Below are 14,874 nucleotides of genomic sequence, written 5' to 3' on the forward strand. Positions count from 1 at the left end.
TGAAACAAGTTTTAGAAGTATCTCTTATTGAATAAATATTCATAATTTTATTTGAGCTTAAAAAGAGAATAAACATGGCAGAGGTCTAAAATTACAGAAATATAGATCTACTGGGGCAAAAGTATTAGAGTATCTAATATAGAGTGTTTTGTGGAATCGAGTTAAAATGTATATTTTGTGTGGTGGTAAGGCGTGTGGATCTTGTTATAAGTAATAAGCCATCAATACATTCAGCAAAGCTAGTATAAACTAAGTTAAATCAATATTAAAAGAGCTAAAATATTTTTTAAGTAATGAATAGATGATTGGATTCTAAAATTACCCAAGGTATCTTCTTCTTGCTCAAAAAAAAAAAAATTTTTTTTTCCATTTTTAATTGAAGTCTCCTCCTTCTTGTCCTTCAAAAAAATAGACTATTTACTGAAATGTTCCATAAGGACCATTAAAACATTTAGCCAAGATAAATTCTCTAAGAAGAGTAAAACCTAAACTGACCAACAAAAGCCAAAAATTAAATAATACGAACCAAATTTCCAATTCCTGAGTTTTATTTACGGGAAAGAAAGGAAAGATCACTTTTATATTTCTGAGCATATCACAACATATGAGCAAAACATAAATGATCTCAGCAGCAAATAAAAAACTGTACTACTAAAATGTTCTACAGGGGCCAGTTAGCTATAGGGAAATACTTAAAAATGTACAATAAATTATGAGAAATTGTTGACAATGATTAAACATATACATAACATTTAATGCCACACCAACATACTCCTTATAAATTGTGTAGATTTCTACATAATTTTAGAATTGGAAAAAACTAAGTTAATTTTAATATAAGACATAAATAGGGTATGATAGCTTTAAGTTTTTCAGGGCTTTTATAGCATAGATTATTCTATCTTTTTAGAACATTCAAAGGTCCACTTAATGTATTTAATATTGTCTGTCTTAGGTTCAGGCATGTTGAAAAGTCAACAGCTGTGAGGACTATATCATTTGAAGTTGTCATAAAAGCTATTAAAAGCTAAAGTTTCATCTACATTAAATCCACCACTAACTTCAAGCTTAAAACATTCATAAAAACATCTGAAGATATTATTCAATTTCAGTACAACACAGAAATCCAAAGAATAAATAATTCAGTACATTTTTAAGTGACTTACTGGTAGTCCAAGTTCACTATTTTATATTCCATTGGCAGTTTTATTTACACAATATTTTTCCATATTTATGGATAATTTTGTGACGCTTCTTCAACATTACCAAGTCTGTAGTAATCAACATACAAAATTTGCTTTTTTTCCAATAAGACTTATTTTGATACATTTGTTTAATAATTTTTTTAACTGAAATCAAGTCAAATGCACAGGTGTTTGTATTAATCTAATCTTAGTACATTTGGAAAACCAATTATTCGTCTAATTTATTAAAAATGAAATAAGACTAATATATGAGCATGAACTGGTAATAAATTTTCAGAAATCTAAATATAATTCTATTTTAATGTATAAGAACTTATAGTATGGATCATTAGCATTCTTTTTGAGGAAAACTAGTACCCCACAGAATTAAAACTTTATATATATCACAGGAAGGAAGAATGGAAAAAAGGAGGAAGGAAGGACGAAGTAAAGAAAGAAGGGAGAAAATCATTATTTTTGTTTTATATAAAGAAAAAATTACTAGAGATAAGATGAGTCCTCAACAAAATGAAATTATCTAGGAACTCAAATTTGAAAATATATGTTAAGAATTCAAAATAAGACATCATGTATTTAGTTGTGATCACAACCAACTTTCGCTGTGTTGGGGACTGGCAGGGCCTCAGCAACTCCTGCATATAGCTGCAGCTACTGAAAAGACCCAGAATGCTTTTGGTTACATCTGGATTCTTCAAGTAGTCACCTGGTATTACAGACACAAATGGCTATTGATGCAGCTACCTCTGCAGCCTTTATTCAGCAACCCCTCTAGAAAATAGAGACATTCTCCCTGCACTCTGGGCTGAAACCCATGTAAATTTTTCCTAAATCCTCTCCACAAATCTCTTTTCGCATGCAAATCCATAAATCATCATAATACCGACAAAGAATTTAACCAACACACGAAACTAATACTCATTCTCTTGAAAGCCCTGTACAGGTAAAACTTCTCAAACTCCAGGCACATTTTCAAGGCTCTCTTCCGAGCTTAACCTGCTGAATATCAACATCACCACCCAGGTTTCCAGGATGTGCAATTAATCACTCCAACGTGGGGTCAGGTGGCTGGGTGCGCAGGTCATCCCTACCCCATCCACATTCTAGATAAACACGCTGCTCTGGGCACATAGAACCTCATTTCCTTCTATCTTCTTTGCATCAATACAAAACAGAACAAAATAAACAATATACAAAGCAGAAACAAGCAGTACTTACTGAAGATGGTAAACCTGGTGGAACTTTTCGAACTTTCTTTGTCTGTACCTCTGAAAAAAAATGAAGACGCTGTGAGCGTCCATACACCCAGTTTCCTAACTAACATATATTAAACCACAAAGCCATTTAGATTAGACCAGATTTTCTTAAATCATTACCTAAGCAAACTGTGGTTACCACAGCAAACTGTAGTTACCATTATCACCCTTTATTCTTGCAGAAATCAAATTCTGCTTTGTTCATAAAAATGAAGATATTTAACATTTTTGCTGTTTGGTTTTTTAAAAAGGTTCCTTATGCATGCAGCCAAGAGAAACCCAGAAATAAGCACACACCAAAAAAACCTCTCCTGCTACTATAAGTTGCTAACATACCCACCCAGTGTACTACTGGTAGGAGTTGCCAGGCTGACAACTCAGCCAAATTTTATGGTTTGGGGGGGGGGGGGGTGAGGTAGGGGTAGGGTGAAAGGGCAGTATTAAAAAAAAAAAAAAAAAGGCAAGAAAAAGACCAATAATAATCCCTCAGACATTCAAAGAGAGTAACACCTTACCCATGGCACTACTGTGAAGGGCCCTCCTTCGGGGATTATTGCTAGAATACTGATAGTACTGGGAACCAGGTTTGGTGGGCGAAAGGGTTCCTGGGTTGCCCATATCCATGTCACTTCCAAGGAGACTCTGCTAAAAGGTTGAAAGGGAAAACAAACATATAAGGTTAATTTTTCCCATTCACCACCCCCCAACTGATTGTTAGTACTTAAACCTATGTAATAAAGAAAACAGCATCTGCTAAGCGGAAACAATTAAAACAAAATGAAAACCAAAAAGGAAAACACTCTAGGAAACTATCACAAAGTTTGTGAATTTTTAATTCTTTACTTTTGAGAGGAAGAAAGACGATGATTCCCTAACAATATTTTTAAAAAATCTTTTAGGATGACTAACATTTTAATTTCATAAGAAAATGGCATTTATATGTAAGACGAATGTTTTCTTTCTGCAGACTTAGGCTCATATCTGGAACTATTCATGCCCTTCCTTAACAGGAACCAAGAAGAATCTCATTTTCCGAACGCACACAACTTCCCCCGGCTGCTCACAACGGGGGTGAGTGTAGTCGATCAAGTCCACTGAGAACCCTGCCTCTCTGTACCGGCACATCATGATCCTCCCCGAATTGACACAGCACCCACAGAAGAGAAAATGCCAGCTGAAATCAAATCCTCACACTAACTTTCCAAATTATAGAAATAGGCATTCTAAGCTAACAGGAACAAATCAAAGGAGTTTAGCATGCTCTCGTGAGGACTACCAGAGGCTAAAACACATCCTCACAGATTAAACATTTACCTGAAAACTAGAAAACTTTAAAAAATATCATTAACTTATCATGGCGTGACAAATCACTGAACTTTCAAAAATGATGACATAAGAAAGATTATATAATCATATTACATTTTCTAACAACTACATAGAAACTTACCCATAATATATAAATCGCCTGATTATACTCTGCATAGAGCACATTGTTCTTTTAATTATTCTGATATGCAATAAAACAAGTGTAGATGGTACCATTTATATTAAGAACAAATTTACTGTTTAATAAAGAAATTTTAAAATTAAGTACCAAAAATCTAACTTTATCGTTACTTGTAATCAACTTTTACTGACTGAACTAATTACTGTCCTTGATAAAGTACAGAATGTGTTTTCCCTAATCTAAATTCTAATCACCATGTCACTCACAACAGACTTAGGGATGCTTCACTAACACACTATTCACATGCAAAATACTCTAAATAGGCCAATTATGACTCTGCCCCTGTTCCCTGGTTAACCCGCTGAGAACTGAAAAATTTCACAAGGCAGTCACCAACTAAAACAAAGGGTCCTTGTTTTAAATTAAGACAGTCTTTTTGATTCCTAAATAGCTCAACAAAGTGGCATGTCTTCTACTGAAAGCAGTTGGTCAAATATGACCCATAAGCTGGAAAATCAAAAATTCAAACCTCCCTTTTCCACCACCATATAGCTAAATATCATAAAGAGAACCTCTCCATTCACAGGGATTTTTGAAAATGTTGGATGAGTAATATATAAAGGACTAATCAGTTACTGACAAGACAAGCTCGCCTTCACTGATTCCAGTTTAAGACTTTTTCAAGGGATACATAATAAATGTTACTTAATAATAAAACTTCAAGGATGAGATTTTAGGTTGAAAGCACATTTTAAGTAACAAACTCATTTCCAGTATCTCAATATTTACCACATATAATACCTGATAAAAACCAGGTTATTTACTGGATAAAAACTGAACATCTGTATGCTCAACTAATGTCTCTTCTGAACTTAAGATAGTAAAATGTTACACAATGACAAACTAAAATATAGAGCTCGTTATTATGAAGTTTTCTGTAAATCAGGAATCTAAGAGTATAACATCAAATAGTTTTTATCATTTTAGCAGTGGCATTCAAAAATTTTCGAATCTCAACCTGCAATTCTTATTAACAAAGTTTATATTTATTTAAGTCCTACTCCAAGTTTTTTTTTTTTAATTTCCATCAATAAAGCTGTGAATAATTTGAAATCACAATATCCTTACAGTTTGGTAAATCTACACGAGCCTTCATTTCATTGGAAAAAGGAGTTTGAAAATGATATCACTGATAACATTGTATTCGAGACACACATTACTCCTATTTCTTCATTTTTTCATAAACAAAATATTCAGAAAAGGGCTGAGCAAATACATTGAAATGCTTGCTTCTGTTTTTAAATAAGCTTAACCATTTGGTTAATTCTTGTTGGTCCTGGTAGCAAAGGTTTACACTCCCAAGAAGGTAAATGCATTCAATAGGTCAGCCTCAAAACGCACACATTTGCTATAGTATGTTTTAGCAGCATTCACAATGGAGCTGTGAAAAATATAAAATGATAACTGAAAAACAGCTAACTGGTTGGAGCTGACCTTATTGCTAATTTAAAAGAAAATCATTTCATGGGCCAGTTGCAAATAAATCGTGTATCCAGCTCTTGCATATGAACCCACATGAGCTATGTACAGTAACACAGGACTAAAACCAGATAGCACTTACACAGTGGCTCAACCTAATCGTTTTTTTTTTTTTTTTTTTACTAAAAACATTCCTGTTTCTTTCCTTTTAGGCTGTTTGTTCCTTTTTCTTTTCCACTTGGACAATAGAATCATTCTCCTAAAGCAACAAAAATAAACATTTCCTAACATTTGAGGGGGCCCCAATCACCCCCTTATGGAGACTGAAGATAATAATATACGTGTTCTTATTGTAGAGTATACGTGTAGAATGAACAATGACCATTTACTATTGTTTATCCTTTACGTCACACACTCAAACACCCTGTGGCAATGAGAAAGATAAAATATTTTCCACTAGCTGAAAAACCTTAACTTATTAATTTTAAAAAGTTAATGGCATTCAATTTAAGGTAAATTAAAGACTGTACAAAATGGATAAGGCATTCATTTATATAGGAATTTACCTACATGTACTACAGCTCTGAAGGCAAATATATGCTTAATAAAAGTTAACTTTAAAAGCTAAGTCTATTTTTCAAAATGGGCATATCCATCCTTGCCTTAAATAGTATTATAAATGTTTTAGGTTTTTTACATTGTGCAAGCTCCTGCTCTGCGGTTATGCTGGGTCCCAGTAGTAAGCTGCCTGAGTCAGCCAGGAAACACCAGAAGCAAGATGTGGCATCTCTCAGAACTAACCTGTAAATCTTAAACCTATCGTTGAGCACTTTGCTTAATTGTCCACAACATGATGAGACAAACCCTTCCTCTTATTCTCTCCTCTTTTCTTCCAAAGGTAAACAATTTCAAGATTTAAAATACCCTAACCAAAGAATAAAATACACTGACTTTGCAACCCAGGCTTAAAAGTTTTGGGGTTTACCCACTTCAGTCAATTCTCTGGCAAAGAATTGGTCTTAATTTAGCCATTCAAATGCCAAATGCAGCATTCTGTGAGGTTCTCTTTCAATTAAAATTTTTGTTTGTTTTATTTCAGATCTGGGTTTCAGACTTTCTAACACATTTTCAACCCTGCCCCTTTTCTTTTTGGGGGGAGCTTTTTAACATCCTCATTAACCAGTGAACTTGGTTTATGCAACCAAGAATGCAAACCATGAATTAAACTTGAGGAACAGAAACGCAGCATATATCTCAAATTAGATTTATAACTGAATGGTAATCAAAAATAGAACTAACTGCTTGAAGCTTAAATTATCAACTTTTTTCTTGTTAAACTAAAATCATCTTGCTCTGAACTATTATTTCATTTCAGTCAGCACTTTAAATGTAATGGGTGGGTGGTACATTTCTAAAAAAGAAGATTATATTTACCCTTAATTATAGATATGAGTGAGATCAGAGTACGATGAATGCTGTTTTGGGGCTTATAATTAATTCATCTAATAGGTGAATGACCATGAATTTCAGAGTTGGAAACTGGGAGAAGAAAAAAAGAACTAGGGGGGGAAAAAAAATCTCTGGGGAAAAGCAAATGTGCCCCTGGTTTCTTAGGGCTTTCTCTGATTTTGCGTCACTCCCATTACGTTGTGATCCAATATCAGACATAACATCTTGGGGGGATGTTGCAGAACAGAGAAAAGCAGTCTCAGATGAAACCAGATTAAGCTCCTTTTCTGAACTATTGCCAAATACTTGTGAGTCTAATTCATGTTTGGGTATTCTAGTACTCACACAGCTGCAATTCCATTCTTTCATCACAAACCTAAGTGATGTATAGTGGCTTTGTGTGGCAAACTGACTCTATAAAGCTAGGAATTTTTTATGTTAATACAGAAATAAAATTCTGAACCACTATAAAAAAACTTATGAACACTGGATATATGTACAGGTGCCTATTAAACTTTGCAGTGTTAAGTGCAAAAAACACATTGAGAGAAATTACAATTTAGATTTGTTTCAAACACTTTTTATCACAACCGAGGTCATTTCTACATAGCTAATTCTGCACAGAATCGGGTTTCCAAAGACACTGCTGAATAAGATTCCTAACAGCCATGGGGAAGTTTTTGCAAATCCCTGTCGAATAGCTGCTGCTGAATTTGCTGTTTTGACCACGGAAGGGCCATTGCTGACTTACTATAGTAGCAGGAGGGGGTGATAATTTTGCTGCTGTTGGCACTTACTCTGCAACCAAGAATATATCTTGCACCAAAGGGCAATGAAGAACACAATATTTCCACCTGTCCACTTTTGAACTTCAAAGCTCAAAACTGTAGGTCACTTTTTAGACAGTCTTTATTCCTGATCCCCAAAGGTCCAGGAATGAACCTTCATAGTTTATTTTGATTTCTGTCCTATGCTTGGTTTCAACAAAAGAGGACTCGGGAAACTTAGACAAGATGGCAAAGATAAGTTTCATAATCAGAGACTTAACAGATTGTTATTGTGCTGAAGAGAAATACAAATTACTGAAATTATCATTTAGCAAATTCTTTTAAGGGCTTTTGGTCAATGTTTTTTATTTGTATGTTAAATGTATACTGTGCATTGTGTTTGAAACAAGTCAGAAGTAGAATTCAAATATATTAAGGAAAAAGGGAGAGTTTTGAGGTCAGACAGAGCAGGTCGAACCCTAGCCCAGAGGCATACAAGAAATGTGATTAAGGGTTAGTTATGCAACTGCTCCAAACTATATTTTCCTCCTCTGTAATAAAAGCTCTATTATCAGAGCTTACCAGGAGTTATCAGGAGTAGATGAAACAACATATGTAAAATGTCCAGCAGAGCTGGTATCCAGCACATAGCTCACCCTCCTTCCTCTGTCCTTCAACACATAGCCCCTTATTACAATCCACTGATTATTATCTAAAAGATTTATCAAAACTTGTGAATAACTGTCAGTTAGATCCTCAACTCTACTTTCAGATAAAAGTACAGACTGAGATAATAAGGTTTAAAAAGTCACTCTAAAAAGCTGAAAAAGAGTTAAATATCGGACTCTACATAAACAATGATGATAGCCCTCATGGCCTAGAGCTACACTGGCAACAAAGAAATGACTAGTTTTTTCCATAAAGAAACTGGCCAGCAATCTCAACAATTTAAGCTGAAGTGGCCATTTTCCTGGAACTGCCACAAGGATTATTTCAGTGGCTCATTTAATTTTGCTTTGGCAGGCATGAGCAAACTGCTACTGTTAATTCAACTACAGGTGAGATCAAAACTAGTTAACAGTTTACATGTTACTAACTAGGTGTAAAAAAATAAGAAATGTATTATATGTTATAGAAATTTATAAATCACGTGACGTTAAATTCAAGTTCATTAGCCACTGATAAACGACCTCAAATATGGGTCAATTTTGTTTTTCCCCTTCCAAGGCCAATTATAGGCATATAACGAATGTTTATATGATACTTTCAAGTACTGTTTTTTTTAAAAAATCTTTTACTTCCCCCATGACATTGCAAAAAATAAATGAATGCACTTTATAATTTTGCTTAGAAATCTGCATAATTCCCAAAGAATTCAATTGACCTTGAGCAACATTATTTATTTTAGCAGTAATTATATTTCACCAAACATTAAAAAATTCAAATACATTGTCTTTCCTTACAAAGAAACATAACACCTTTTATTTAAATGTTATAATGTGATGCAAAGGTTACCATGGTAACTGTTACTTAATGTATAACAGAGTAATAGTCAAGTAAAAACTCATGCATTTCGGTATGGAAATTACAACTGCCCAAGGGTTCCAAGATTTATGCATTCACCTATTTGACGACCTCTCAAATTTTAAAAAAAATACATTATTTATTGTATACAAAAAAGTGAGGAGGTTTTTCATGGTTTCTGAAAATCCATTCTGGAATCGCAGGTCATCTATTACATATTAAAAAGGGGATTACATTTGTTGGTGGGAAGGTAGAGATTTAGCAAAAAGAAAGCATGAAAGCAATCAGTAAGCTACAAATAAAGTTGGATTCGAAGAAATCTAACGTAAACAATACCAAATTTAAGATAACTACCTTGTCAGTTTAAGCTCTTTCTCAGTTCAAGAAGGTTTATTTAATATGTAATTCAATATATAGTGATTCGATATGCTATAATCACTACTTGCCTTAAATTGTTTCTCTTCAGCAATTTTGCGCCAAAGTAAAAATAGAACAATTTGAATATGAACCTGTTAACATACTAGGGAATTAGCACCACTTCTCCTATAAATATAAACATGTGGCTATAATAAATGTGCTGAAAAATATATTTGGCCATTTTGCTATTTTAATAAAATAAAGGAATATCAAACTGTCACATGTCAGTCTTCATCATATTAGGTGGGGAGATTTCTGTGCCAAGGTTTTTATAAACATCTGCCCCTCTGAGGCTTTTTTTTCTGTAAAAATCATTTTTATGTAAACTGGACTCCCTGGGGACAGGGACAGGGACCAGGGTCTCATTCATGCTGCTTACCCAGCACCTCACCTAGGTGGCTCAATTATGGTCTAATGGCCAACTCTGTAAGACATTACTAAAATAAAGTGTCCTCATAATGATCTGCATCTGTAAATAAGCTGACAAGCCTACCACATGACATGAAGAAATTGAGATTATCTGGAGAAGTAGTAAATATATAATGAATCTTCAAGTCATCCTGAAATTATTTAAGTCCTGACCATCCTTCCAGGGCTATGCACAGCCTCCTGCTTCCAGTGGGTCTGTTCTCAATGTACATTAACTCTTTACCTCTCAACATTCTCTTTCGTGAATATGTGGCTAGCAGGAGCATGTAGTGCAAAGGCCAAACTAGCTTATATGCTAATTAAAAGAAAAAATGACTTATTTGTGTTTTAACTCCCTATAGAGCCCAGCAGAGACCACCCATGACAAATGCTCCCGAAATATAGAAATGAGTGTAGAACTACAGCCACTGATCAAACTGAGGACATAAATAACTATTGTGCTTTTGCTTCTTAGCATAAATCTATTCCTTTAGTCATCCAAACTACTGTTGCTGCTGATTATAATAAACGAAGCAGTATTAGTTATTATTATTAGTAGGAGGAGGATGACAATGACGACTGAATATATAAGGAGTGGCAAGGACAGTAGGTGCAAGAGTAGCAGCAGCTACCAGAAACTGAAAGTTTTCTCTGTGCCAAACACAGGTGCGGATCGTTTACATACTAACAAGTCAGACTACCACCCCCAAGGTACAGATGGGGACACTGGCAGTGGTTATGTGATCGGACCTTGACTGGAGCTGAAGAGATTAGATGATATTCTCAGGTAGGTTCATTTCCTATTCATGCTGTAACTAGTGTTCCACTCCAGTCAGAAGTTCGAAATACGAATTGGCCTTGAAATATGTACCCATGTCATATCCTTCAACCCACTGCAAAGTACTCTTAACATCAACCAATGCCACGTGGCTGGCAAGCAGCAGAGCCAGGCTGGGATTTCACCTGGACTTGCCTTCAAAGTTAACGCTTGTCTTCCACTCCCTCCCTATTTTCTGAGCACTTGGTTTGTCTCCCTCACCGCAAGCCTGCTCCTAATCCCCCAAGCATTAGGAGCAGTTCATCTGAACGTTAAAAGCTCATGCCTAAAACTTACTCGGGAGCAGCCAATCTAACTCAGTCGAGTCGGACAGGTCTGGGTATGAGGGCCCCTTAACCCGGATAACCTTGGACAATTCTTCTAAGTTTAGTGGACTTCAGGCTTCTTGTCTGAGAAATGTTGATATAATAATACCTACCCATTGTAAAAATTAAATTAGATAATATGGAGTGCTTAGCAAAGTTCCTAGTACTTACTGAGCCTTTATTAATTGGTAAGAAATATTATTACATATGTTATAAAATTTCTTACTGTATATTAATAATGTATGTACTATATAACATTATTATGAAGTTTGAATGAAATAATGTAATGTATCATATATAAATAATACACATATATGTTACATAAATTGCTAATAGGCTGAGGAAGTGCTAGGCTGTAGAACACGCCCTCCTGAACAACTGAAATTTCAGTTCTCATGTCTGAAATCTCCCTTTTGTGTTCTGCACAGCACCTTCTCATTCATCTCTAATCTTGACTGCCAGAGTGTTGGTCAATTTCTCTAATGAGGTTCAAATTCTTTACTATTATTTCTTTTTTCCCCAGTCCTCTCTCATTTCAGCCTTCCTCCATCCAAACTTTTCCTTTTACTTCATCTGAAAAATTCACTTGTTCTAATATTTATCACACTGTACAGAAACTGTTTATGCATCCGATTTCCCCCTTCTAGTCTACGGGTTCCTCAGGGCAGAAAGTGAGCTTCCATCATCTTTGTAATTCTGGCATCTAGCACAGTAGGTCATGGTACATAGTAGGCCCTGAGTAAATGCCAACTTGATTAGTTAATTAATTAACTATGGAATAGGCTTACATGATTTCAATCACTACCATCATGCAGGTGACTTAGCCTCCATCTTTATCCCAGTAGACATATATCTACTACACCTCTATATTCAGTCTTGTCCTCGGCTTTTCTCTTGTGCCTCTGGAGTAGTTTTTAAGAATATCACCGCATGAATTTTTTCATACAAAACCTAAAATTTGATCTTTTATATGAAAAAAGCTCAACACTTCTTTTCCACAAAACTTCTAAAGCACATTTGAAGAGTGAGAATTTGCAAAGTCTGTAAAGATATTAGTTGTATGTTTTTTTCTTAAACACACACATGACATTTTGCCTTTGTTTATATCTGTGATTGGTTTTGTTGAGAAGCGGTTTGATTTCCCTAGATACGTTGTGTTGTTAAATGGTTCATCATCACACACAGGGCCAAGCTCTAGAGAGAATTGGAAATAACTGGGATAATGCAGGCACTACCCAGTAGAAACAGATTCAGTGACTGCACACACCTCCGGTAGAAAAGGCACTGCAGGAGAGAGGAACAGAGTCACAGCAAGAAAAAGAGAGACAGTTTGCAGAGGGTTTTGGAGAGGATGGTTACTCTGGAGAACACAGCATCTGAAACAGGCTGGAAGAACTTAAACAGCCAGTTAGGAATCACTCTCCTTATTAGGTAGCATGAAATTCTTATTGTGACACTTAGCACTTAGATTCTACTTTCTTAGCTACTGATAATAGGCTGGGTCAGACAGGATCAAACCCACAGAAATAACGATAGTAGTCTAGAGACAGGAAAAAAGCAATCAAGACAACAACTTAAGAACTGAGCTTCAACACAGTACAAGGTTTTGGTATATTTCTTCATAGACAGTGATATGACCTACTCTTTCTTAGACTATGCATGCACCAATTTGTCTGAATTTTTCTGACTATGCTAATTTTTCTGGAATGGCACCACTAAATACTAAGAACAATGTTCAAAGACAGAGGTCACCAAACAGTCTTAAAGGACCAGACAGAAAATATTTTAATCTTTGCTGGCCATATGGTTTCTGTTGCAACCACTCAACTCTGCTGCTCTAAATGAACAGGTCAGGCAGTGTTCCAATAAAACTTTATTTATAAAAATGAGCTATGGGCCAGATTTAGCCCCAACCCATATTTTGCTAACCCGTTTTCTACGATGAAGGTATAGGGCATATCATCAAAGTTCCATTATTTTGTGGGGTTTAGAAATGTCACAAGATTTTATGTATGTCATCTTCACCATTTATTCTCCCCCTTACCCAAACCCCACTTAGAACACTCATACACGCTGTCAGCATTGGTCTTCTAAAACCCAGGCTGCTCCTGTGCCCTGCAGCAGAAAAACTTTCAGAGCTCACTAATACTGAGTTCCCATCCCTATCCCATGTCCAATTTAGCTCCAATCCGTCTCTTGGGTCTCACCTTCCTCTTTCACACTTTTAGTCCACTAAGATCCCTTGAGCACCTACTATGAGCCAGCTACTTGTAGGCACTGGGGATACAGAATGTCCATATCCATTCTTCCCCACAATGTGGCCTAAGAACAGTCAGAGTCACATGCAATCGCTAATGTTTTTCCAATTACCTTCTTGCTTGTTCAAACCTCTCCCCAGAAGGCCCTTTCTTCCCATTCCACATCAGATAAGCCACTTCCAAACAATCTTGAAGGCTGCAATCAAATGTCACTTCCTTGGAACTTCATCTGAACACATCTGGGGAAGCCAGGTCCCTCTACCCCAGGCTTCAGCACCACTCCCGTATCATAATGCCTTGGTATTATAGGTAGGTGTGGTGGGAAACATCCTCACTGTGGAGGCCCACAAAGATGGGCTAGCACAAAGATGCCACTCAGTAGATGACAGAAATCATACAAATAACAGCAAATACCTACACAGCACTTGGTACATTTCTGGCTCTGTTGGCTGTATGAACTCTTTTCATTTTCACAACCTCTTGAGGGAGGGAATTTATTAATCCCAATTTACAGATAAGGTGACCTGTATCCACTCAGAATTATTGAGAAAATATGTGAAGACAAATGAATAACCAAACGGTGTCACAACCACTGACATTCCTTATATCTTTTGGACTTGCGCTGTTCCTGGAAATCTCACGTCTGAAATTTTCAACAATCGTCTCAGGCTCATCCTTAAATCACGTGCTCAGAACTTCCCCTGACCACTTTCTCCTCTCTCATCTCTAACCACTGCTAGCTTCAGAGCTTCAGCTCTATTCAAAAACATATAGCTGACCCTGACCTCTCAGCTCCACTGCCCCTTCCCTACTTAAACAGTGCTTGTCCCTCTTTTGAAACTGCATTCAGAGCTCACTTATTCCAGAAATCATTCCTATATAAAATAACTGGCCTTCAATCATTCCATTGGTTTACTCAACATTCACACACAGAATTTCAGAAGCAACCTTAAATCTTTAAGAGAAAGATGATTTTCAAACAACAAGCAACCGAATAACTTTATCAAGTTAGAACAGGACTGCAATTTTTAAGTTTCCTTAGAGTAATTGTAGAGCATTTCTATTTTCTCTCCAAAGATGTAGGACAGGTATATTTTTATGTTTTCTCATAATTCCTCATTATAAGTATATTTAGATATTCAGCATGACACTGACTTGCTGAACTAGTTCACAAGCCAGTTTAACAAAAATCCTAAGAGGATTCAGCAGAACAAACACTTCTAAAAGACCAAAATAATCTTGTATATCAATTTTTTAAAGAACCGAATACTTCACTCTTTTCACACAAATATTTCCCAGAAAAGTACTTGCATAAAAGTAACCTTATGACTGGAAATTAAAAAATATTTTTAATGCAAATCCAAACAAGTTCCAAATAGACGAAAATGGGTGGGGAGGGAGAATACAGATTCTGAAATGATTCTGAAGTTTATCTGGAACATTAACGCATGATAATAGTTAAGACAATTTTTACAAAGAAGTAAGCTGGAAAATATACATATTAAACAAAGTAAATTAAACGAA

General features: G+C 35.6%; 1 protein-coding gene across 4 annotated transcripts in view; it reads right to left on the reverse strand.

Moving 5' to 3' along the window:
- TCF4 (transcription factor 4) overlaps window positions 1-14,874 on the reverse strand; it is a 341,982-nt gene that overhangs the window by 117,333 nt on the left and 209,775 nt on the right. For all 4 annotated transcript variants that reach the window (XM_063076471.1, XM_063076472.1, XM_063076470.1 and 1 more), the window contains 2 exons: window positions 2,974-3,103; window positions 2,421-2,470 (listed from right to left, as the gene is read on the reverse strand). In XM_063076471.1, the coding sequence (XP_062932541.1) occupies window positions 2,421-2,470; window positions 2,974-3,103 (180 nt within the window). The remainder of the gene's footprint in view (window positions 1-2,420; window positions 2,471-2,973; window positions 3,104-14,874) is intronic.

Source organism: Cynocephalus volans, chromosome 13 (assembly GCF_027409185.1).
Source record: "Cynocephalus volans isolate mCynVol1 chromosome 13, mCynVol1.pri, whole genome shotgun sequence".
Classification (NCBI taxonomy): domain Eukaryota; kingdom Metazoa; phylum Chordata; class Mammalia; order Dermoptera; family Cynocephalidae; genus Cynocephalus; species Cynocephalus volans.